Genomic DNA, 26,632 nt, shown 5'->3' on the forward strand with positions numbered 1-26,632 from the left:
GTGATGTCAAAAATGCGTTGACGTTTCGTTTCCATGTTTGGCGGGATCGATATTTTCTGGCGCGTAAAATTTTCCTTTGTTCAACGCAAAAAGTAAATAACATTGACGCTTGTCAAAACGCCCCAATTAGCGAACGGCATTCGCTAGTTGGGGTAAGGTCGTGCCCCAATTAGCGAACGATCACTGTATTGCCAATTCCAGCTCTCGATGGATTTTTGGGAAAATCATAGATCGCACTTTGAGCAGTGATGTCAAATGTTTTGGATTATTTATTATTATTTTCAAGTTCATCTAAATGTATGAAACTTGAAGAAAAATTGTGTGTTGAACCACTATTGCAATCATCCTAATATGTTTCCGCAGAGTTCAAATTATAACTGACTCGAAAGTAGCGGAAAGATTAACTTTTACTACAAATCATTATTATTTTACTAGAGTCTGATCAAACTAAATATTCTGGCAACCGTGCTGAGCCCACGTGTTCATTCGAAAACATAAACAACTTTCGTTGGCGCCAGCCCGATTCACCCGATTCATCAGCCCGCCAACCGGGAGAACAAAGGATTTTGACATCTCGCACTTATGATTATGTCGCACTTCTAAAGTGCGGAGTCCAACGAGGTGGGAAGTGCGCAATATTCTTAAATTAACCCTCGGAATAGTAGTTTCGACCGCAACATTTTTTTGTGTGTATCTTTCCTTCCCGTGCACGCTCATTTTTTTCTACTCAATAGTGAGTAGTTTTGTATTGCCGTCTCTTTTTTCCCACAGAAATTTTACTCACTTTTTATTAAAAGTGGAACCACTCAAAATTTGAGTGGTTCCACTTTTTTTTCAAAAAGTGAGTAAAATTTCTGTGGGAAAAAAAGAGACAGCAATAAAAAACTACTCACCGGTGAGTAAAATCAAAATGAGCGTGTGTAGAATTCGGAAGTCGGTACTTCCGAATCGAGCTTTCTTCCGAAGTTTTATCTGTCAAACTAATTGATGCGTTGTTTAGCGCATCTTTCGGCAAATCCAGCGCACTACTTCCGAAGTTTGGGAAAATTGCCTGTATGTGGAGAAAAATCCAACTTCGGTAAAAAAAGCGTTTTAACTTTGTTCCAGATAGACAATATTGTCGGCGTAGCACCAAGTTAAAATTCGGGACATCCGAACCGAACTTTCTTCCGAAGTTTTATTTGTCAAACTAATTGATGCGTTGTTTAGCGCATCTTTAGGCGAATCCAACGCACTACTTCCGAAGTTGGGAAAGTTGCCTGTATCTGGAGAAAAATCCAACTTCGGTATAAAAAGCGGTATAAATTTATTCCGGATAGACAATAAATGGTAAAGAGTTCTAACCGTGTAAAATTTCTACCGATAAACGGCAAATGAGATCTGACCACCCTATCGGACACACACTTTTTTGACAGCTCTGTCAAACGCGCAGAAAAACGGAGCCAAAACTGTAAACACAAACAGTGCATTTTTTGAGAAAAGTAGAAGTGCTTTGTTCGTTCCCGTAAAAATGGGACTTGATTTCGAAGTGCAGGACTACATAAAAACACTCAACAAGAGCTGTCCCCCATTCCGGTGCCCTAAATGCGATAAAAAATACAAATCCGTTATCGGGCTGCAGTATCATCTGAACAACTACGACCATGACAATCCGTCCCCGGCAGGTGCCACCTCAACGCCAGTGGCCACAAAGCCAGAAGAGTCAGCTGCGGGACCGTCAACGGAAGCTGTAAAAACACCCAATGCTGCTCCTGAAAAACCGGAAGTGAGTCTTAATCCTACTGTGGCAGAAGAAAATGCAAAAGGGGAAGATGTTGAAATGAAAGAGCCGACGGCAAAAGATAGCGAGAAAACAATTGCGAAAGCGCCCGGTAAAGGAGCAGTGGCGAAGGAAACGCCCAGCCGGCCACCAAATAATAGCAAGCAGAGGAGTCAGAAGAAAAAGATGGGAGTGACACCGAAAAACAAGAATCAGGCAGCGCTGGCTAGGGAGTCGCTGACCTACTTCGAGCCGGAAGGCTTGATAAAGATCGAGTTCGGCGGAAAAAGCATCAACCTGTCCGTGGACGAAGAGTTTGAGCTGATCAGCTTGGACGAGCAGAAGAAGAAATGGGACGATCCGGATGTGGAGCTGTTTGTGGTTCCACCACCGACAGAACCGGAAGTAAAACTTCCAGAAGGTAAATAAGGTTTTATTTAGTTCGTTATGCATGCTGTGGAAAATTTTGAACGCTTTTAATTTTATATTGTATTGTTTTTTAATTATTTAAGGAAAATTCAAAGAAATCGAGGAGTACACTATTCACGACGCTCCAGCACGACCCAATGCCTACATTCGATTCATCGAGAAAAGTACCGAGGAACTCGACGGAGAGGTGGAGTACGACGTGGACGAGGAAGACACAACTTGGCTGGCAACGATGAATGAACGTCGATCAAATCAAAATCTCTGTCCGGTGCCTGTGGATTCGTTGGAATTGCTGATGGACCGATTGGAGAAGGAATCCTACTTCCAGGCGGCCGTAACCGGTCAGAATGGTGCCCCAGTTGATGATGATGCTGTGTGCTGCATTTGCATGGATGGAGAGTGTCAGAATACGAACGTCATCCTGTTTTGTGACATGTGTAACCTGGCCGTTCATCAAGATTGTTATGGAGTTCCCTACATTCCCGAAGGCCAATGGCTTTGCAGGCGTTGTTTGCAAAGTCCCAGCCGATCTGTTGATTGTGTCCTTTGTCCGAATACGGGCGGGGCTTTCAAGCAAACGGATAGTAATCAGTGGGCTCACGTAGTGTGTGCGCTGTGGATCCCAGAGGTTCGATTTGCAAACACCGTATTTTTGGAGCCAATCGATTCGATTGAAACCATCCCTCCAGCGCGATGGCGTCTCGTGTGCTACATATGCAAACAAAAAGGCGTTGGAGCCTGCATCCAGTGTAATAGGAATTCTTGTTACGCTGCATTCCACGTCACCTGCGCTCAACAAGCCGGGTTATGCATGAGAATGGATCAAGTCCGTGGAAACGACACACATCCAGTTGTGGTTCAGAAAACGGCTTATTGCGATGCGCACACCCCGATCAATGCGTTAGGATCTCCGGGAGATTCTGCTGGAGAGACTGACCCACGTGAAGCTTGCCGTGAGAAAATGAAGAAAGCACGTAAAATGTTGGCCATCAAACGGACCTCGGCGCCTGTGATCCTAATCCCAACCATTCCACCGAACCGAGTGGAAGAAATTTCTTCGCTAGTTAATATTGCCAAGAAGCAACAATTCATTCAGCGTTTGATTGCGTATTGGACCTTGAAGCGTCAGCATCGAAATGGAGTTCCGTTGCTGCGACGGCTTCAGAGCCAGGGACAAGCACAAGGTGCCCCAGGACGTGATAAAAACGACGGCTCTCCAGACGCTCGAGAACTTTATCAACAGCTTAAATATTGGCAATGTCTACGACAAGATTTGGAGCGAGCTCGTCTCCTATGCGAGCTGGTGCGGAAGCGCGAAAAGCTCAAACTAATCGAGATTAAAACCAACGAACAATGCGTTATGGCTCAATTGAATCCGATCGAGAGCGTTCTTCATCGGATTCTCGATCAATTGGAAGCAAAGGACGTGCAGGAAATTTTCCGAGAACCTGTCGATACCGAAGAAGTTGCAGATTATCTGAAAATTATAACGCACCCAATGGATTTGGGTACAATGCGGCAGAAGCTAAAATCCGGTTTTTACACGAGTATCGAAGACTTGGAATCTGATTTCTTGCTGATGTGCACCAATTGCTTGACATACAACAACAAAGACACAACATTTTACCGAGCAGGAGTCAAAATGAGAGACGCGGGAACAATCATCTTCCGCACGATTCGCAAGGAGCTGGAACGAGCTGGCTTGCTGGAGAAACCTCAACCCCAACTAGCAGCAATCCAAGGTACGGAAGACTCCCTTGCAGTCGATATCGAAGCCGAGTTGAACCTACTGGCCCAAGAACCGCCCAGTCAAGGCCTGATCGAGAAACTCCAACAGCAACTGGCCAAGACCAGTGGCATCAAACACGGAATGACACGCGCCAAAAAGGTCAAACACATCCGAGCGGAGATTGCCAAGATCAAGCGAACCCTCGCGAAGGAACCGGAAAAGCCTGCTCCTGTAAGTATAAAAGTTTTCCATTCAAATAACAAATGATATAACTAATGTAACAATTTGCAGCCATCTGAGAAGCCCACATCGGAGCAGCAACCACTGAAAAAGGTGGCGACGGCGGAGACCATCACAACGAAATCTCCCAAAGTGCAACAGACTCCACCGGCGAGTCCACTGAAGATCTTGAACAACAGTCCTTCGCCATCGGGAGTCAATCGGAGGTAGGTTTCCTTCACACGCGTTAGTTTTTTGCTTCGACAAAACCTTTCATACAAAATATCTCTTATTCTGCAGAACGGCAGTCCTATTTACGCGAAAAGCTCAAGCTGCCCTTAAAAAGCCAGAAACGCCATCGAAAGAGGAAGCGGCGATCGCTGCCACTACGGAACTGCTTCAGAAAACGGCCAAAAAGGCTACCCGAGGCAAACGCGGTGCTTCGAACAAAGGCAAACAGAGTGGCTCTATCGGCGGTTCAGATGGTGGATTCCTTAACCTGCCGGGACCTTCCGGAACCAGCGGGCGCAAATCGTTGGAATCGTCGGAAAAGAAATCCTTTGAAGCCATACCGGACAGTTTCCGTGTGTACCGAGGAGGCCAGGATCGAGAGATCTCCGACTCGGATGATAGCAATCTCAGCTTCACGGGCAGCACCTGTAGCAGCTGTAGTGGGTTCAGCGGTAGTGGTACCGAATCGGAATTTGGGTGCGACTCGCCACTCTCATATTCATCGAATTGATCATTCAATGAATTTGTTTTGTTAATTTTGCAGAAGCTCAAGTATGGATGATAATGAGTCCTTCTGCGACTCGGAAATGTCCACCAGCGAGACTGAAGCCTTTCCGGAGAAACCATCGCTGGAACCGCTCAAACTGGTGTGGGCAAAATGTCGGGGTTATCCGTGGTATCCTGCCCTGATCATCGATCCGGACATCCCGAGTGGATTTGTACACAATGGGGTCCCACTGCCAGCTCCTCCGGCCGATGTGCTGGCTTTGAAAGCCAATTACGAAGAGCAAGTGTTTTTGGTGCTTTTCTTCGATGTCAAGCGAACCTGGCAATGGCTGCCCGCCAACAAACTGGAACTGCTGGGTGTCAACAAGGAACTGGACCAGAGTAAGCTGGTGGAATCGAGGAAACCCACCGAGAGGAAAGCGGTCAACAAGGCCTACCAAGAGGCGCTGCACTACCACAGCCAGGTGTCGAGTGCCGATGGACCCGCTGGTAAGCTTTAGACAGGGTTCCCATTTGCTGTTTAGTTTTGTTAATGTTTTTGTGCTATTGAATCAAACAAAATTGTTGGTCCCGAAATGATCGGTCATTGGCAAAATGTTGCGTTATACAAATTTACAACTGCTTAAGCGTTTTAGATGTAGAACTAAAGGCACCTAGATTTAAGCACATTTATGTACTATTTATCACGTAGATTCTGATTTAATGTTTTATCGGACCGAGCTGATACCAATAAATGGAGTATCGTGGAAAAAATAGTTTATCAATGGAAAGAAATAGCTCTTGTTACTCGTTAACTGTGATGTTTATTGTGATGCTTATCGTTCAACGATTCAGATAATTTATTTGATTTTGGCCACTTCGTACAGGTAGGCTCCCAGCAGTTTTGTCTACGGAGAAAAGAAAGTATTAATATAATTTATATATTTCGTCAAAATATTTCAATACTTACCCCCTCGATATAGTTGCGAACGTCGATCTTCTCGTTCTGTGAATGAGCTCCGTCATCCGAAGCACCCATCGGCAGCAACAAAACATTCTTTCCAGTCGTCTGCTGCAGAGTCAAAGTCACGGGAATTGATCCACCCTCCCTGGTCATGTCCGGTTGGACATTGTACACGTGCTTGGTGGCCAGGCTGGCCGCTTGGTAGTGAGGATGGTTGGGATCTTCGGTCCACGGCTTGCCTCCGTGAGCCATGCGTACGGCAAACTTGTTCGGTGAACCACGCTCGGCCCACTTGGCAGTCAGATACTCAGTGACATACTTCTCCACCAGATCCGGGGTCTGATCCGGCACGATACGAATCGAGAATTTTCCGATCACTTTTTTTGGAATGACTGTCTTCTGACCGGGTTCATAAAACGCTCCCTCAACACCGTGAATCGAGAGGCTCGGTTGGCGCCAGCGGTGCATCAAGATCTTGGTCTTATCTTCATTGTGCATCAGGCGACCTGCACCCAACTGTTTGCGGTATTCAACTACATCAAAATCAATTGCATCGTATATCTTCTGTTCGTTCGACAACAGCGGAGCAACCTCCTTATAGAGATTTGGAATAAGAATTTTTCCTTCCTTATCTGCAAGTGTTCCAAGCAAGTAGACCAAATCGTTCATGGCTTCGTAGACCGTGCCACCAAAGACCCCACTATGCAGATCCTTTCCAGCGCATCCGACTTCAACATCGAAATAACAAATGCCTCTCAAACCGTACGTGATGCAAGGTTTGTTCGTTCCAAGCCAATAGTTGTCCGAGATGCAAACAAAGTCCACGTTAGCCAGGAAATCGTTCTGGCGTTTGAACAGCAGCTCATCCAGGCCTTCACTGCCGGATTCCTCCATTCCTTCGAAAACGAACTTCAAATTCACTGGCAACGGTTCTCCGATGGCTTGGTACCCTTCGATGGCATGGATCCATCCCAGCACCGGGCCCTTATCGTCGCTGGCGCCTCGGCCGAACAGCTTGCCATCCTTTTCGGTCAGTACGAACGGTTCCGTGTCCCAGCCGTCCTCCCGAATCGCTGGCTGGACGTCCAAGTGTCCATACAAGACAACAGTCTTTTTAGCGGGGTCCTATAAAAGGTGCGTGGGGAGATAGGCACATTGAAAAGTATTAAGGGATAGAATAGTCACAATGAGTGTTAGATGATCAATTATTTGTATGGCATTGATTGTGGCAATCGAATAGATAATGTGCCACAGGAACAACAGACTCGAATCGCTTGTAGCGAAGCATAATGGATTCCAGACAAATTATTGTTTTGATAGGACACTGTTTGCTTAGAGATTTGGCCTCAACTACTTAATCGTATAATGTTGGGACAAGATAAGATAGGAACGCTTAATGTGGAATGGTGAAAGTACATCATTTGGATGTTTCTATCCGAAATAAAGAGATAAGTTATCACATGTTTACCTCTATCTCAACCAAATTGAGCGAGTAAAGTAAATTTATGTACTGAAATAGAACTATGAATAAGGGGGTGTCTGCGTCGAATTGACGGCACGTGAAAATTAGTATTTTTTTTATCAATCTGGAGTTAGATTGGTGTGGCATATTCAATTTGACGCTTGTTTTCACTACTATGTGCACGATTGCAATTTAAATTAGTTACGCCAATTGAGATCATATTAGTCGAAAAGGTTCTGGTTTCAACTTTAAGTAGCAGAGAAAAATTTTGAAAATGCTTTGCAATGAGGCTGTCAAACTGCATGACCCAAAAAAAAAATAAATGCTCTGTTCAACGTTATTGTCAGGTGTAGATACCATGCGAAGAAGAAGGCCGACAGGCACATGCCACCTGGGAGCAGGGATTGAACTTATCATTTCATTATCAGCCAATACTTATTCCAGAGGCGAAATTCCGAAAAGTGTTATATGGCGGACTTCTAGCGCTATTTTCCCTCCACAACTTTGTCTAAGGGTACTTTGCTCTATGCCTAATATTTAGAGCGTGAAACGCTAGTATCATTTAATAGGTTCTATGACACTAACCCGAATGTCACTGCCCCGAATGTCACTACCGCGAACGCCAGTACCCCGAAAGGTCACTACCCCGAATATTCCACTACCCCGAATACCCCACTACCCAGAAAAGCCATTACCCCGAAAATCATTTAAATATATTACGCAATAATTTTAATTATTACTTTTGCATATGCTAACAATTATCCTAATATTTGAGCCGGGAGCGCTCGGGATAATGCGAATTCCAGAGACCTTGCCAGAGACTGTGCTTATATATAGACCAGCGGAGAGCATGAAAGCAAGTTTGGCTTCACGAGAAGATTGTGAAAACGTGATGTTACTTTCAGGATAAGCAATTATTTCTTTTACTTTAATACATGTCCTGTATATGAAACGGATATAAATATCACAGACAAACAGACGTAACACTAGAGAAATTTCCATCAACCATGACTTCAACGACCAATTCAAATTTGATCGATTACGCGTTTCACAACTAGAGGCGCTAGCGTCGTAATCCTTCGTGTTTGACATTTCACTCCAGCGCCTTCTGGTGACAATGTCATACGAAACATTGTTTCGTGCAACATACTCGCAAGATGGTGGTAGAGGAGTTGGGCGATGGATTTTTCTGAAAAATGTTCAAACTGTTACGTCTGTTTGTCTGTGTAAATATCTTCAGCAAGAAATTGAAATAATGTTAATGCGCTAAATACAATACAAGCACTTACCCGGGAAAAGGCGATAGAGTAATTTTTTTCTTTCAAATTATGCACTTGCCCGGAATAGGATTAGAGAGTAAATGTCACCTTCTTGTAAAGTGACCATTCGGGGTAATGGGTTATTCGGGACAATAGCCTTTCGGGGTACTGGCGTTCGGGTTAGTGACATTCGGGGCAGTGTCCATTTAATATACTAAATGATAACACTTATTATCTTTTAGTATATTAAGTGATACTAGTGAAATCAAACATCGAAGTGCCAACGAAGACCACTAACTGCAGCCAGAACGTTACAGTAAACTACAAAGGGTGTTAATTATCTTGGCTGTGCATATGCACAGCACATGTTTCGAAAATGGACAAATTGATATGAAATTGAGCTTGAGCTTGAGCTTGATTGACTGCTCGTAGTTGCTACTCCATTATGACCAGATCAGCTGTTCTTGCACAGGGAACCAACAGATGTTTGCTTGGGACTAGCACACATCTTCAATGTACAAGCACTGCAAGCCGAATATACCTCTGCACTTGTTGGAGAAGCAGAGGTCCGTCTTGGTTAACGAGCTGCCAATGTGATAGATAGGAGAAGGTAACTGATGGAATTTCTAATTGGATGTAGGAAACGAGCTCTATAGTTCATTTCCAATTCTAGCAGATTACTGTTAGAATACTCAAGTTGAAGGTATAGGAATAGTAATGGAAACGGTATGGAAGTCCATTTCCAGTTCTAGCGATTGCTAGAACATGAGAAATAAAGAGAAAGATATAAAGTATTAGAATGGAACGGACCTGGGAATGAACCCACGACCTCCTGCGTATGAGGCAGAAGCAGTAGCCTTATGACTACCAAGCCCGCTTCGAAACAAGAGAGATCACGCACTGAACTGATTAATTTTATTACCGGCCGCGCAATGCAGAACACAATAATTCGGCCGACCGCAGGACAAATTGATATGAAATTTGCGAAAAAGAATCCACGTTCCTTGGAGGGACTCGAACCCTCGACCTCCTACTCTCTAGATAGGCGTGATAACCCCTACACAACAAGACCACGGTCCACCTTCATTAGTCGTTTGAGTACACGCGACCGCATGCGTCACACTCATCAAATGCTTTAACCAAGCAAGTCTTTGGCACAGCAGAGTGTGATTGGTTCACACTCTACAAATCCGAACAGCCCGTTGTTGGGGGCATAGAGTGTGGTGTTCTCGATAATAAACAATGTGGGCTTGCTTGACCGTGGATATACAACAATAAAAGCACATGTGAAGATTGGGCAAATCAAGCATCCGAAAAATATTTAATTTGCAAAAAAGAGCTAACCGCGGTGGAGGTTGGTTGTTGGTACTCGGATTCTAATGGCTTTTCCGCAAACGTAACCTTTAAGTGGTCTTCTTGTGTAGGGGTTATCATGTCTATCGGTTCTCAACAGAGATGTCCTACACATTTGGCAAAAAATCTGCTCTTTTATTTTTAACACCCAAATAGAATACATTTGTGAGTGAGTGCAACTAATAGATGGATATTCGAGCTTTAGAAATGTTACTTCAATCTGACAAAATGGTGCACGCCAAATAAATACACGCGGGCGCGCGCACTGCAAATACGCCCGCGTGGCCCCTGCGTGTATTATTTTGACAGATCGAAGTAATATTTAGAAAACTCAAATATCCATCTATCTATAAAAGAGCAGATTTTTTGCCAGCTGTGTAGGACATCCCTGGTTCTCATCCTGGGGTACATGTACCCCGGAGGTACCTTCGCTGACCCCAAGTGGTACCTCGGACGAAAATGCGTAATGGCGGACGTATTACAATTCCAATAAAAAGTTTATTGGTAAAGTTTTAATAATTGTATAAATTTATATTCCAAGAGTTTGTATTGTGCATAGCAATCAATAAAACAAAATATATCGAATCATGCCCACCATAGCTAACACAGTGTATGAAAGGCTGTGGGACAAAAGATCAAAAAAATCGTCAAAAGCAATCTACTTAATCGAAACAAAATTATGGAATATGTTAAGAATATTATATACAGTATAATACTTCTAAACTAAAATATTAAATTTGAAGGTTCAGTTCCTTGAGGCATAAAGGCTTTTTCAAAAAAAAAGTCTTGGAAGTGTTCTTCTACGCTGTTCGAAAGCCTCCTTCCAAGCAAAATAATTGAAATATTAAATTGGAATGTGTAGAAGCCTTGACGCATAATAGCTTTTTTCCAGAAAAAAAACTACTTGGAAGCCTTCTTCTACGCGGTTCGACAGCATCCATCTAAGGGTCCATCCAGCAACCACGTGGTCATATTTTTAAGATTTTCAACCTCCCTCCCCCATGTGGTCTATCGTGGTCATTTGGTAGACCGCCCCTCCCCTCCCTTTGACCACGTGGTTTTTTTCAAGTACAAAAAATAAAAAAAACTCAATTTACTAAAACATGGTTAATCCGATCAATTTTTAAGATAGACGATTTCAACTGATTCAAAATCAAACTAAACCCAGCATGGAAATTATAAATTTTCATGAATTCGAACATTTTGATGATGATATCATGTTGTAATGTGTATCAGGTATTAGGATATCTATACTATAACTCGCAATGTAATTTGTAATGGTTTAGAAATTTTCCAAAATATCCCCATATATAATTTTTTTTTTATTTGTTTTTGGTGATATTTTTAAAATAGGTAATTATGAAGTTCATCACTGAATATCCCTATAGTATAAAAAGTATAAAAAGAACTGAAAAGTCGTACTTTTTTCGGGTGTCATAGGCCAAACTTCTCTGAAGTACATTTCCTTGAAAGTATCAAAAATCATGTCAAGAAACAAAATGTCCTAAGACATGGTATTACGGAGTTTTAGAACGACCCGATCAACCAAGTCCTGAACGATGTATCCGTGCATCGCTAAGCATCCAAGCAGGTCCATTGAGCCGATGCGATTTCATTTATTACTCAGCCTAAAAAAATTTAAAAAAATTCCATGACAATTAGGAAATTTCCAATAAAGAAATCATGGTATGAGAAATAAAAAAATATTAAATTTTCTACAAATAATGCAAAATTACAATAAACAATAAAGAATTTTTCACAAAACAAAAATAAATTAACACTTTTAAAACCAAAAATTGCAAACATAAAAGAAGAATTTTCCATAAAGAAATCAAAATGTTCCACGGAAAATACAAACATTCCATAAATAAATCAATATTAGAAATAAATAATTACAAAATTTTCCACAAAATAAATATTTTTTTATTAAATTTTTTATTAAATTATTAAATTTTATTAAATAATTAAAACCTTTCCACGAAGAAATCAATAAATAGCATTGAAAACTAAAGGAAATTTTTAATTAAAGAATATAAAAAAGCAATAAAATTGAGCATTTTTCCATAGATTACCCTTCTTTAAAAGCGTTTGAAGTTCATGGAGAATTTTTATAAATTTAATTGCTTTGTAGTATTTTTCTTCATTGATGTGAAAGAAACCCAGCATTGCTCAAGTGTTGCAATTGTCACAATGAACTATTTGCAGCACCGCACTCTAGATCAATTTCCCTGCGTTTGTACTGTTTTCCCCAACAGCTGACCCAAAATTGTATTTAAATTACTTTTTTACATTTCCCCGTTAAATTCACCAACGTTTTGTATAAACAAACCTTGCGGATCCCAAAACGAATCGATTACTGGAAAATCTTACAAATCGGTCAACCCGTTCGCGAGTTAAATCGTAAGGAAGGAAATCTAATTTTTATTAAATAGAGATTTTGTGGAAAAATATTTTTTTTTGTTGAAAAAAATATTTATTTTGTGAAAATTTTTGTAATTGTTTATTGCTAATATTGATTTATTAATGAAAATTTTGTATTTTTTTCGTGGAACATATTGATTTCTTTATGGAAAATTCTTATTTCATAATTGCAATTTTTGCTTGCTAGTTTATTATTGTTTTGTGGAAAATTTTCAACTATTTATGGAATTTTATATTTATTTAATACTCATACCCTGATTTCATATTGGCAATTTCCTATTTTGTTATGGAAAATTTCTATTTTTTTCTTTATTAAAGAGATTTTCAGTCCAGAGCTGGCTCATCTCTCAAAATTTATAATTCTTCATTGAAATTTTATTTTGGTATCGACTACTACAGACACTTTAGGTTATACAAAACGTCCAGGAAGTCGTAATGTTTGAACTACTTAATCATTCAAGTCCGTGAACCCAGTGCTTATAAGGCCCTACAAAAAGTTTGCGAACAAACCTCATTGTCATTGTGCAACTTGATGTTGACTCAAGATAATTTTGGGTACCTTGTCTCTTGGATCTCATGTAAATAGAAACTAGGATCATATGCTTATTGCATCGGATTGGGTATATACCGATGATGAGGACATTGCAAATGTCTTGATTGATCTGGTAGATATCGTGGGCTGAACTTGAGAACGTTTTGGAGTACCTTGAGCATCTCGTATGCCTGAATATTCATCACTGCCTTAACGTTCAGGATGACCCATATTATCTCAGTGCTCAGAATGATTCAAACATTTCAACTTCATTTGCATGCTCTTAGAATCGAAATCTTCCCAAGGTTTCAGATATCTGAGTTTTCAGGGTCAGTCAAATTTGAGCTCCTATATTTTTTCTGTAAAGCAAATATCTAGATGAATAATTTTGCTGAAGAAAATGGTGGCCTAGCTCTCTTTTGGGATTTTATAGACAATCAAAACGCTGGGCATATATGACCCATCCGTCCTGGAAGGGTTGAGATTTGTTTTGGAATTCAATTTCAATCGTTATTATAACACTATTTTTTAACCTACATTGTTTTAGGAATTAGAGTGTTTTTTTTCTAGAACATTGCCACTTTTTTTCATATCGCAGGAATCTCCTTAGTTCTAAGACCCTTTTATGAATTTAAAAAGCATTTTATTAAGAATTTCATGTTGATTTTTCAAATGCAAGCTTCTCTATGTCATAACCTTTTTCATACGCACTACTAGAATTTCGTGCATTTAGAAAATTTAGGTGCATAATTAAATATTTCGATCAGTTATCCCAATTGTTCAATATCATAAAAACTAGGCTTCTTAAGCCTAAATTATTGCCTACATTTATTGCTAGGATTAATTTTAAATTCCAATATCTTCTGAATTTTCAATAATAATTATTCTGAAGTTGCAAGGGAAACCCTTCGGAATATTGACGAGAAACTCTTCGAGTCTCCACGGAAAATCTTTAGAATTTCAACGAAATTTTTTCCGAAATTCTGTGGAAGAGTTCGAAAAATGTCGATAGAAATTTTGAAGAACTAGAAGAATCCGTAGAAGGATCGTAAATGCATATTTACGATGAAAATTCAATAAACATCAAATTCCGAAGAATTTCCAGTATAAATTAGAAAAAATTCCAGCTCACTTGTTTTTAAAGAATCTCTAAACAAAATTTCAAAATCCTGGGCAAGATTTATTTTTTGAAAACCCAAAGATTCTTTTGGAGATAATCCATAGACTCTTCTGTGGAAATTTCAAATAATGCCTCGAAAAAAAATACTTGGAAAATTAAAAAAAAAAAAATGTGATAGAATTCACAAAGAGCATTAAAAACTATTCCGGAAATTTTTTAAAAATATGGAAATGTTTTTAAAAATATGGAAATTTGAAAAAAAAATATCCAAGAACTAAAAATCAACAGAAATATCAAAGTGTTTCATGTGGCATTGGCTGTTTAATATCCCTTGGAAATTCAGAAGAATTTTTCTTGAAAAATGTAGAAGTCTTCTTCTTCTTCTTCTATGGCTCCACATTCCAACTGGAAGTTGGTCTACTTTATAACTTAGTATATTCTATTAGCATTTCCTCAGTTATAAATTGAATGCTGAGGCATTCCACGGGGGCATGTCAGTCGATCCTGAGCGACCATTTCGAAAATATTTGAAACTCTGCACAGTTTTTCAATTTCATCTAAATCGTCATTTTTCGATATCAAATCTTCATATTGAGTTACGACTAACTTTTCAAAAGGGTGTATGTGAAAATGGTTCAAAAATATTTAAAAAGCTGCACAGCAAAAACGGAATGTTCGATTGTTATGATTTTTCAGCAAAGTTAGACAACTAAATGGTGATTCTTAAGAAAATGTGCACAGTAAAAAAAATTTTTTTGCCTTTAAAAATATCATTTTGTCACAAAACTCAAATATCTCAAAACCCTATCTTTTTCGAACGTAATTTTTTAGGAGAACGGTCCATTATATTAGCTATCTACCATAAAAATTTGGTGATGGTAAACTAATAAACAAAAAGTTATGACATTTCAAACATTTCACAATTTTCACATTTAGTAAAAAAATTTTTTTCTGTGTAAGTTATTTCGAGAATCGCAGTTTGATGCAGATTTTATTGTTAAGGGACGTGATTTAAACAAGTTGTTTTCATGATATTTTGATTTAATTATTCATAGCATCTATAAGAAACTTAGACACAATCCAGTGTTGTGATCAAAAGTATTGATAGTGTCATAATTTTCATTGCACGTGACTGGCGAAAAATTCTTTTAATAGTGTTGAAACCTGTTGATAATAACGTTGATAGAAACATATCAGAAATGTTATTTTTAAGACAAAAGCTGCAAAATCAAAGATTTATATACACGTGTACGTCTATAGTTTACCTGCAAAAAATATGCCTCTTAGAGAATAGACTTTATGATCGGGAGGAAACGGGTATCTTCAACAACAACAAATGCATGATAGGTACATACCATGACAATGCTCACGAAAAAGCAAAAAATTACTACTACTAAGGTTGTTAAAGATCTTATAGTAATTTTTTTCTTCAGTCAAGCAAATGACACCAAACTAGTCAGTAAAAACTTAAAAGTGATTTTGTTTATTGAAATATTACGAACAACATGAGTAGCCGCTTTCTCAACTGTTGTAGGCCGTTTGATGGAAAAAAGTGTTCAAAAGAGTTACGAAATCTCACCGAAAGCACCATAGATAAACTGAAAGCGACTGGTTATGCTCCAATGTCCACATTGAATACAAATTTACGCATTTGCACGTCCTGCCGTCTAAACGTTGACAAAAGAGCAATCTGTATATCATCGGTTGAGCAGAGCGCAGGAAGTTCGAAAACGACAGCAACTGAGGAATTGCCAGATGTATCGACAACAACTGAGGAATTACCAGAAGTATTAAGTGCTGAGAGCCTTGCCACCGTACCATCAGCGAAATCTGTTTCAACAAATCAATCGGAAGATGAGTGTATCCAAAAGGTCAACATCGAACGCTTTAACGAGGGCATAGCTGGGATAAAAGTGACTCTGATTAAATGGAGTAAGATGGACTACGTTTATTACCCGGAGAAAAAATACCGTGAAATAAACGAAGCTGTACGAAGAAACCTCTTCAAATTAGGACCTGATGATGTGGAAAATACAGACTACGATGAGGTAATTATAAATATGAAGGAAAGGTTCTCGAATGCAGCCACGACAAGGAAAGAAAAATTATTGATTTTGTCGATGCTGCCAAGTTCGTGGTCTATTCAGGATGCCATTGATGAGTTCAAAACCAATAGAAATACAGTAAAAGAGGCAAAACAATTGAAGAATAACTGTCTTTCAACCAAAAATACTAGGTCTAGTACTGCATTAACAGATGAGACAAAAGAAATAGTAGTTCAATATTTTGAAGATGATGAAGTAAGTCGAGCTATGCCTGGTCAAAAAGATTATGTATCAGTAAAAAAGATGGAAAGCGTCAAGCAATCCAAAAACGATTAATGATGACGACTTTGAAAGAAGCGTACACACGCTTCAAGGAAATTCACGATAATATTAAAATAGGTTTTTCCTCATTTGCAAGCCTTCGGCCAAGGCAATGTAAGCTTCTTTCCAATTCAGGAACACATAATGTGTGTGTGTGCACAACCCATGAGAATATTATTCTTATTTTACATAGTTTGAAAAGAATCAATTTAACAAAGGATATTAAAATGTTAACTGGTAGTCTTTTGTGTGAAAATACAACATCAAATTGCTATCTACGATCTTGTTCGGATTGTCCAGATTCTTCATCATTGGAAAATACTTTATTCGCTGAGTTTGAAGAAAATATATTGATCAGTTATCATTTGAGCAATGGGTGACCACGGATAGGTGTGACATAGAAACTATTGTAAAACCTGTAGATGAGTTTGTGTCATATTTTTTGCTTGAAATTAGAAAGTTTAATCCTCACGATTTCATTAAAACAGAACAATCCAGCTTTTTAAAAAATACGAAAAATACATTACAAAATGGTGAATTTTAGTCATTTGTGATTTTCTGAAAATTACAGCTTTGTATTGCAAGATGAAGTGCAGTCCCATCACTGGAACGTACAACAAGCTACAATTCATCCATTCGTTATTTATTTTAATGGAAGTACGCAAATTGAACACTTAAGTTTTATTATAATTTCCGAAGATTTAAGACACGATTCAGTATCCGTAAACTTGTTCATTGAAAAATGATTAACTTTTACGCGTTGATAAGCATAAAGAAGTCAAAAGATATATTTCATGTCTGATGGAGCAGCGTCGCAGTACAAAAATCGTAAGAATTTTTCGAGCCTATGTCAATTTAAATCAATGTACGGAATTGATGCAGAATGGCATTTTTTGCTACATCACATGGCAAAGGTCCTTGTGATGCTATTGGAGGAACAATAAAGCGCATGGCCACAAGAGCAAGTTTAGCCAAAGAACGTGAGCATCCAATTAAAACTGCGAAAGAACTTTTGATTGGGCAAATCGTAGAAAAGAAAAAGATTTAACCAAATTATCATTTTGTTTTACTACTACTGAAGAGTACGAAATAAAGGCTTCAGAGCTCAGCGAGCAATTTAATAACGCGAAAACGACCCAAGGAACCCAAAAATTTCACTGTTTCATTCCATTGGCGGAAAATAAAAGTAAAGCAAAACTATACTCAAACTGTTCGGATAACAATTCAAAAGTGATCGATATTTTAAAAAATTTGAATAAAAATAAATAAAAATTAAGTATTAATAAACTGTTTTCATGATATCATAACCCATACCAAAATTCAAACCCAAAACTCTTAGAGTTTCTATAACAACATTGTGTAACTGCCACATTTAATTTAATACTTAGGATAATATTAATTCATTTTTATTTATTTATACATATAATATTTATACATATAATATACATAATATCGATGAATACATAAATATGGAATATCATACAAACAACTTGTTTAACTCACGCAAGGCCCTTAACAATAAAATCAGCATCAAACTGCGATTCTTGAAAAAAATAACCGGAAATTTTTTTGTTTACTATATGTGAAAATTGTGAAATGTTTGAAATGTCATAACTTTTTGTTTATTAGTTTACCATCACCAAATTTTTATGGTAGATAGCTAATATAATGGACCGTTTTCCCTAAAAAATTACGTTCGAAAAAAGATAGGGTTTTGAGATATTTGAGTTTTTGTGACAAAATGATATTTTTAAAGGCAAAAAATTTTTTTTACTGTGCACATTTTCTTAAGAATCACCATTTAGTTGTCTGACTTTGCTGAAAAAATCATAACAATCGAACATTCCGCTTTTGCTGTGCAGCTTTTAAATATTTTTGAACCATTTTCACATACACCCTTTTGAAAAGTTAGTCGTGACTCAATATGAAGATTTGATATCGAAAATGACGATTTAGATGAAATTGAAAAACTGTGCAAAATTTCAACTCAATAGAAAATCATGAATTAAAATTTTCTTAAATTTTGATGCTGTTGCTTGGAATCGCTCTGCTTTTATATGCCAGACAGAATTCACATGGAATTTTTATCGGAGTTTTAAGGAAAATTTTTCGGAACTTACACTGGAGATGTTTTTTTTTTTTCATTAACAATTTGTAGCAAAATTGTTCATTCTGAATGCCAGCACTTTATCAGAATTGTATGAAGTAATGTCAAAGTTTTTACAGGAAATTTCTTTACTGGATTTTTCCTGAATATCCACAAGAAATTCTTTTGAAGTTTTTTTCTTAAGATTTTTTCTTGGATTATTGTAAAAACATGAACATTTTTCAAAATTGTAGTTGCAGTCCGCTGATGCAAAAGTGTCGGCGGCGTGATGCCAAAAACCATCTGCGGAGATTTTTTTTTTTGTGGAAATTGAGACTGAATTGCAACCTATTTTTTCGTTTATTTTTCATGGAAATAGGATCTACGGCTAAGATGGTCAAATAACGCAGATATGCATCGGCGTTGCGACCGACGCTGCGCTACCGGTTTTTTTCGATGCACACCTACGTCCTTTTAACGCTGAGTTGAAAAGGTGCTACGTGGCATCGGCCCTAAGATGCGCTTTGCGTTTATTGATTAAATCATTAAATTTTAATGATTTGTATTTTTTACACCGCTATTGTTATTCACCAAAAGTTTTTCGTGTAAAAAAAACCACGTGGTTCGAGGGCAACACCCCCCTCCCCCCATGTGGCTTATCGTGGTCATTTTCCAACCCCCCCCCCCCATATATGACCACGTGGTTTCTGGACGGCCCCTAAGCCCCTTTTTAAGAGGCTTGGAAACCTCCTTTTGAGGGGCTCAGAATTCTTCTTTCAGCCAACCCCCACAAGTGGCTCGATGTATGGCTATGGCTATGGCCCATTTTCAAAAGGGTCGGCGACTCAGTTTCAAGAGGCTCGGAAGCCCACTTTCAAGATAGTCGGAAACCCCCTTTCAAGTGGCTAGGAAACTTTCTTCCGTGTGGCTCAGAATTTTTTGGAAGTTTACTTTCAAACGGCTCAGTAACTCCATTTCAAGATGATCAATGCCTTCTTTCAAGAGGAGTGGTTCGGAAGCCTCTCTTCAAAAGAGTCAGGAGGTCATCATTCAAAAGGCTCGGAAGTCCACTTTCATATTGCTCGAAAACCCAATCGAGGGGCTCGACATTCTTCTTTTAGGATGCTTGGAGGTCTACTTTTAAACGCCTCAGCAACGTCATTTTAATATGCCTAAAGCCTCATGAGGCTCGGAAGCCCACTTTTAAAAGGCTCAGAAACCTCCGCTCGAGGGGCTCGGAATTCTTTTAGTCAACCCCCACGAGTGGCTCGGAAGCCTTTTTTCAAGAGGGTCGGGAGCCCAGTTGCAGGAGGCTTTTTTTTGGGACGTAGAACCACTGCGTCCATTGAGTTGAACTTTTGTGGCATACCCCTGATTACTATTAACTATATGAGTCTCTGTTTCGACCGTCTTCCAGTGCGGTTGGTTTTTGCGCTCTACTTTTGTGCGGTGATTCGCTCAAAAGTAGAACAATAGAACCAGTGCAGTGACCGCGGTCGAAACAAATGTGTAGTGTATAAAAAAGTGCTGCAGATCCGGAAGACGTGCGCATGATTGTGCTTGCAAGGACTGATCGATTGTTATCAAAGGCAATGCCCTTGCTAATATTGCGATCAAGGCTATGTAAATGCTCAAACATGTTCAGCGTCAGATTTATTGAGGAGAGGTAAGGTTTTGATGATCCGTAAATTTAACACACACGCACTCACACAAACGCACACACACATTCACATTATACACACATACATATACACAAATACATACATATACTGGTGGACATGAGTGTTCGTCATGTTTTCATAGTAATCTCTATTAACACATGACGAATACTTTTGTCTATTAGTTTACACATGTAAACACACATACACACGTACAGATATACACATGCTCATATACATCACACATAAAACACGTACAAGATTTTCAATATATATTAGGTATCTATATTATTGGAAGCGTTTGGTACGGGAGGTCCACGCTTTCTTCCTTTCCCCTCGATTCCAAGCTATTAAGTGACTTTAGGTATTCCTGAAGTCGCTCAATATCTAGGAGTCATCTCTGCGGTACATACTGCGTAGTTGGCCTGGCCATATGAAAAGAAAAATAACGGAATTCAGAAACCGTCATTTTCCAGGATGCTTTCAAGTATTGGCTACGCATGTATGAGATTAGATTAGATTAGATTAGATACCCCTGATTACTATTAACTATATGGTGGAATGGTGGAATTCAATGGGATTGCATTAACTCGTCTTATGACAAGGGATTAACTATATGTTCGCATCTCCTAGGTTGATCACCATTTGTCAAGTAAACAACCTAAGACGCGTCTTTTCCCAGTCCGGTATAATTGAGTTAATAAAATCCACTACATTTCCAGGATTTGCAGTTCAAATATCTCCTGGTTGCATAAAGCCACTATTTAGAAATTTAGATCTACCCTTGTACAATGCATCATAACTGCAAAGCGGATGTTCCGAGGTTTCACGTGCTCGGGCAGTGTCCGGTTATTAGGCCAGTAAAGGTGCAAAGAGCTCTCTTGCTGAACTCTAAGAGCTTTTCGGTTATTTTAACATTGGGAATTATAAATCTCTTTGATTGAGCACACTTTTCGGTAACCAGCCAATTGGTCATCAACCTTTGTGCTTTCCAGGATTTCAGTTCCATGATATACCACAGAAAGGTTCTGGGCCAATAAACTGTGTATTTGAGCCCCGTTTCGCAGGCTCATCTGCCTTTTCATTACCTCCAATGCCACAGTTTCCTGGAAACCTTTCGCAATGAAAGAATGCAGTCCCAGACAAGTTTTGACGTACATTTAAAGCTACTCAACGCTTTGAGTGCCGCTTGACTATCTGTGAAAATACAAATATTTGCATATCTATATTTCCTTTCTACACAGATATTAGCACATTTCATTATAGCAAAAATCTCCGCTTGGAACACCGTTGGATAGGTTCCCATTGCCACTGAGATCGTTATCCCAGGGCCATAGATTCCTGCACCCGTTTTTGTTCCTATTTCTGAGCCATCTATGTAGAATTTTATGGAACCGTCTCGAACAGTGGGACCTCCGACATCCCAAAGCATACGTGATGGTTTATATATGTTGTAAGAAATGTCATAGTTCTCCACAGGTTTCATCCAGTCTCCATCCAGTGATGACACTGGCCCATATTGAAAATTTTGTGAAATACTCAAGTAGCGCTTTTTCCACTTTAGATACCACCACTGTATGAAGTGCCGTAATTGTTGACTTACCGGACTGGTAAGCTAACTGGAACTTAGACATTGGATATTTAATCATGTAATCTGAGTTGATATAATCACTCAATACCTTTTCCATAGTTTTCAACAGAACTGATGAAAGACTAATGCGCCTGATCGATTTAGGATGCGTCTTATCTCGCTTTTCTACTTTTGGTATAAAGATAACTTTTACTTGCCTCCATTAAGATGGAATATAATTGAGTCTTAAACTTGCCTTAAAAATCTCAATTAACGGCGGAATCAGCACTGCTTCGCCGTTTTGAAGCATTGCTGGATTTATTCCGTCCGGTCTTGCAGATTTATAAGGCTCAAAAGATCTCACTGCATTCTCTACCCTGGCTTTTGTAGGAGGCTTGGAAGCCCCCTTCTCAATAGTGTTGGAACTGTTGGAAGCCTCCTTTGAGGAGTTTCGGAAGTCCACTTTCAAAAGGCTCGGAAGCCCCCTTTCAAGTATCTCGGAAACTTCCTTTCGAATGACTCGGTATTCTTCTCCAGGGTTGTTACGGAGTACCTGAAATATTTTCCGCGCCAACTAAAATCAAATTCGCGCCATTTCCGCGCGACATGAAATCCATTCCGCACCAAATCCAGGCGACTTAGAACTAAATTCAAAGCAAATACAGGTTAAATATATTTTTTTTTTTAATTACAATTTACTGAACGTATTCTATTCAAATTTGCTTTTTATAATATTCTTATTCAATGGCTATACCTTCAAACTGGAACTTGGCCTGCTTTTCAACTTAGTATTCTATTAGCATCGCAGGTAACAATTTCCATGCTGGTTGGATTTATTTAATTCTTATAACGGGTTTATGAAAGCAATCACCGTGGCTAGTTGCTTAGTTTTATTGGAGATCTTATTGCTATAAATAAACCATTCATAAATCCGCTGAAAAAACTCGAAACGTCATATGCCGATTGATCTTATAAGCAGCATTACAATAGCAATGAAGAACTTAATAAATCCTATTTTCAAAGCACGAATAAAGCTACTATTTTTAGTCATAATGTGGTCAAATGAACAACCCCAATAAGAATATTTGCATTGCGAAGAGTTTATAACGGTGTAAAATAAGAGCAATATCTTTCCGATCGAAATTCATGATGGCCATGTTAAAAATGGAGCATTTTCAAGTCGGTGAAATTTATCACTGGAATTCATGATTAAACGATATTTTCACCGCGATAAGCACTTTCTAGTTGATTGATCTAAATTACAAATATTTTGTGGTGGAATATCAATAGTTTCAGTAGACTTGTATAATATTATTATTGTAATAATTTTTAATTCATTGCCCAAACTACATAATTTCGCTGGCGCGTGGTGTTTAAGCTAATTTTTTCGCGCACTTCATTTCGATTGAAGTACATCGAAAAACAAACCTGAAAAATAATATTTGGCAGTCATTCTTATCATGATTGGCATCAACAATTCATTTTGTTATTATTTTTCTGCAAATCTATTTCTCTTTTTTCAAAGCACATTTTTGACAGCTGCCGCAGCCAAATTCCCTTTTTACGGGTGGTTTAAAAAGGTTTTCATTTTACTCTTTTAGAAGGCTTAGAGCCCCGCACATAGGATACGTTTGCGTTGCGTTTGACAGTTTTCCCATGGGAAATGTGTTAAACGCAACGCAAACGTATCCTATGTGCGGACTCTTCAATCAATTATCTAGAGAGGGCCACTTGGTCATATCATACTCTTATAGTGGTAATCAAAAGGTTGTCGTTTAAAAGGTGGTTTTATTAGTGGATCTTTTAATTTGATCTTGAAAACCATTCCTAGAGCGGAATAAAACTTGAAATGTTACTTGGGATTTCCTCTACATACTAAGTAACCCGCAGTTGTTATTACAACCACTCTAGATGGCCCTATTCACCACTAGAAGTACTGAAGCTAAGTAAACTAGAACTAAACAGCCAAAACTATTTCAATAAGCACCGGTTATAAATGAGATGATGGTTTCGGCATGTTTTGTTCTGTTATTGTAAATTGATTTTTTGTCGATCAAACTTTATAAAGTTCGACAAAAGATACATTGATATACAAAGAATGTTCAATTGTTCAGGTCAGATTTGATTATAATTGATTCTATAATCAAGCGAGCAAGCAAGCGAGCGGCAAGTGTGAAATGAATAGAAACTGAAGATTAGCAGAGGGCAGAGGGCTTGCGGTGTCAATCGAATCTGTATCTTCATTACTTTCATCTACTCCCTTTCGCTTTGAGTAGTATAATTATCACCGAAAAAAGCCAATAAATTAATTTCGATATAGATAAAGTTGGTAAATGATTTAAAAAAATCTGCCAAAACCGTAATTTCTTCTGAAGTAATAAATTATGCAACTTTGTTGTAATTATTGATCACGAGACAAACTTGCGTAGAGATTAAGGAATTAGACAATGCAGCTCCGGTTTTAAACAAAACTTATGTAAAACCATAATTTGAATTCGTATCAAGAAACGAATAATACAAAATCTAACATGGTTGCTCAAGCTCCGTTGATTTGCCAGTGAGAATCCTGATTTTCAAGCGTAAATTCCTTCGGAAAATCCAGAGGAATATTTTCAGGAATTTCGGAAGAATTTTTTTTTGGGAATTTGGCAAAATAATTTGCGTAAACTATAGTAGAAATTAGTCCGTTATTTATGAGTTATTTTTCCTTCAATTATTGTAACAAGTAACAAGTTCATGCATGAATTCCGATAACATTTTTAGTGGAAATTAATTTGCATTTTTTTTTTATTTTGACTGTACTGTACTGACTGTACTCGAAATCCAACTGCTGTCGGATCTGCATGAGAAGTCGCTCCATAATTGCACAAAAGCTCCCCTGGGAAATTATTCTGAAATTTATTTGGGAATATTGACGTGAATTCTTCAACCTGCGGAAAATCTATATACATATATACATAAAAATGAATTTCTGTTTGTCTGACCCTTATAGACAAGCAAATGGAATCAAATATGGCACGTAGAGGTTTTTAAAAGACAAGAAATGTTTTTACGATGGTCCGACACCCCTCTTCGCTCTATAAGGGAGGGGGGGGGGGTATCCTACACAAATTAAACCCAAATTTCTACATAACTTGAGAACTAATCAAGCAAATGGAATCAAATTTGGTATGTGGAGGTTTTTGAAGACAAGAAATTGAAACCCAATTTGGCATGAAGAAAAAAGACAGAATTGAAAGAAAGAGCAAAAAATTGTGAATGTAAAATAAATGTTGGTGTTAACTAATTAATTTAGGCGAGGCTTGCAATTGGTCTTGGGTCCGAATAAGTACATCCTTTGCCCTTCAAATCCCTCCGGAATTACATTATGGTTTAATGTGTTGATGGAAGCTGAATTGGTCTTTTTGACTGAAACGCTTACAAATTTACTGAACTTTTGCTTAGAAAAATCATTGTACTCCTGTATCATATTAACATGTAAGTTAAGAAATTACGAGATATTTAAATATGTTTTCGCACAACCCTTTATATAATATCGTAATAAAAACATCAAAAATACCAAAATTACACTGGGAGACACCTTGAGATATAATTATTTAAAATTAAAAAAAAAATTAAAAAAATGATACAATTTGACATGCATCTACAAATCTTCAGATTCTTATTTATCACGCTGCGTTCATTTTGGCTTGTGTACACTATACCAACTCGTGAATGGTAGACAGACCACATCGACAACATCAACAGCGCCAGACTTGACAAAAACAAAAAAGGGGTCAACGGCAGCGTCTGAAAAATAACTTTAGTTGCCGAATGTTGTCTACATTATCAATGAGCGCAAATATGCACAGAACATTTGAAGCCTAACTGTAGTTATAGTAACCTTCATTGAAACAATATTTCACTTGGAATCAGTTGACTAATCGATGTGAAGTTCACCAATGACGATAAATCAATTTTGCACAAGTATGCAACATCAGCATCGTCAATACCCTAGTTGTAAATATGACATCGACACAAAAGGGATCAAATTACGATGCATAAAAGCGTGACATTGAATACATTCCAAATAAGTAGTATTTCTCCGTCTCAAGTTCTCAGCTTTCCATTCTCAATGAGTCAACCGCAAAAAAGTACTACACAATACCTCTATCGTGGCGCCTTTGTGTGTGAATTGTCGGTCTTGTGGCTTTTTTTATCTGCAAAAAAAATGTGCAATGGTTTCAATAGTAAATAATAGAACATTTTCTAGCTTATCTCAGCCACATTTTGAGGGAATAAATTTCTAGCTACTAAGCGGTCATTCATGTCCACTTGTGGCAGAAGAATGCCATAAGCACATCTTGATAAAGACACCCCAAATAAATCACTTGCCATATCAATTGTCATCGTCACCACTCACTCATTGATCGGATAAGAATGGGCATTATAATAAACGGGAGGGACTTACGTTGCCCAACGTTCCCAGGATCACTTTGGGCAGATCCAGCACTCGCCCATCGGGGAAGGTCTGCTTGCCAACGTCGGCCAGCTCCACGGTGGCACCCAGCGCCTTCAAACGGTCCGCCACCCAGTTAACCATGCGGAAAATTTCCGGCCTCGAATCGGGCCATGCCGATACCGATTTGATTGCGACCGTCTCGGCCAGAGCGGCGATGTACTTGGCCTTGTTGGCATCGATGTGGCTGTGAATGCATTTTATGAGATTGTGTTAAACTTTCTTCAACATTATAATGACTAGGAATAACCATTTTGATACTAACCTGAAAAGATTTTTTAGCACCTCGGGAAGGGCAGCAGCTTCGCTGGCCATTGTTCTTCCGATTTGATAAGTTTGATAACGACAGAACAAACACAAATTGCTGGATGCACCGAATACAAGTTTAACGCACTGAAACCGGCTATGCTACTGGACGGTAACTGTTCGATCTGTGATCTGCTGATGACTGACCGGCTTTCGACTAACGAATTACAACTATATCAGGTTA

General features: G+C 38.6%; 2 protein-coding genes across 2 annotated transcripts; one reads left to right on the top strand and one right to left on the bottom strand.

Annotated features, from left to right (window-relative positions):
- Window positions 1–1,404: 1,404 nt before the first annotated feature.
- LOC134218221 (bromodomain-containing protein homolog) lies at window positions 1,405–5,627 on the top strand. Its single transcript, XM_062697139.1, has 5 exons — window positions 1,405–2,180; window positions 2,272–4,148; window positions 4,209–4,363; window positions 4,437–4,844; window positions 4,912–5,627. Exons 1-5 carry the CDS (start codon window positions 1,511–1,513, stop codon window positions 5,372–5,374), a joined length of 3,573 nt encoding a protein of 1,190 aa, XP_062553123.1. The 5' UTR covers window positions 1,405–1,510; the 3' UTR covers window positions 5,375–5,627.
- A 25-nt stretch (window positions 5,628–5,652) lies between these two features.
- On the bottom strand, window positions 5,653–26,632 carry LOC134218222 (cytosolic non-specific dipeptidase). The gene is made up of 4 exons (XM_062697141.1): window positions 26,408–26,632; window positions 26,095–26,329; window positions 5,824–6,942; window positions 5,653–5,761 (listed from the first exon to the last, which is right to left on the bottom strand). Exons 1-4 carry the CDS (start codon window positions 26,455–26,457, stop codon window positions 5,714–5,716), a joined length of 1,452 nt encoding a protein of 483 aa, XP_062553125.1. The 5' UTR covers window positions 26,458–26,632; the 3' UTR covers window positions 5,653–5,713.

Source organism: Armigeres subalbatus, chromosome 2 (genome assembly GCF_024139115.2).
Source record: "Armigeres subalbatus isolate Guangzhou_Male chromosome 2, GZ_Asu_2, whole genome shotgun sequence".
Taxonomy (NCBI): domain Eukaryota; kingdom Metazoa; phylum Arthropoda; class Insecta; order Diptera; family Culicidae; genus Armigeres; species Armigeres subalbatus.

Excerpts from the sequence above, each read along its gene's own strand:
- LOC134218222 (XM_062697141.1), bottom strand. The coding sequence starts at position 26,457 with ATGGCCAGCGAAGCTGCTGCCCTTCCCGAGGTGCTAAAAAATCTTTTC. Across the intron at positions 26,330-26,407 it reads GTGCTAAAAAATCTTTTCAG|CCACATCGATGCCAACAAGG; the intron begins GTTAGTATCAAA and ends ATGCATTCACAG. Across the intron at positions 5,762-5,823 it reads TTCGCAACTATATCGAGGGG|ACAAAACTGCTGGGAGCCTA; the intron begins GTAAGTATTGAA and ends TTTTCTCCGTAG.
- LOC134218221 (XM_062697139.1), top strand. The coding sequence starts at position 1,511 with ATGGGACTTGATTTCGAAGTGCAGGACTACATAAAAACACTCAACAAG. Across the intron at positions 4,364-4,436 it reads CCATCGGGAGTCAATCGGAG|AACGGCAGTCCTATTTACGC; the intron begins GTAGGTTTCCTT and ends CTTATTCTGCAG. Across the intron at positions 4,845-4,911 it reads GGTACCGAATCGGAATTTGG|AAGCTCAAGTATGGATGATA; the intron begins GTGCGACTCGCC and ends TTAATTTTGCAG.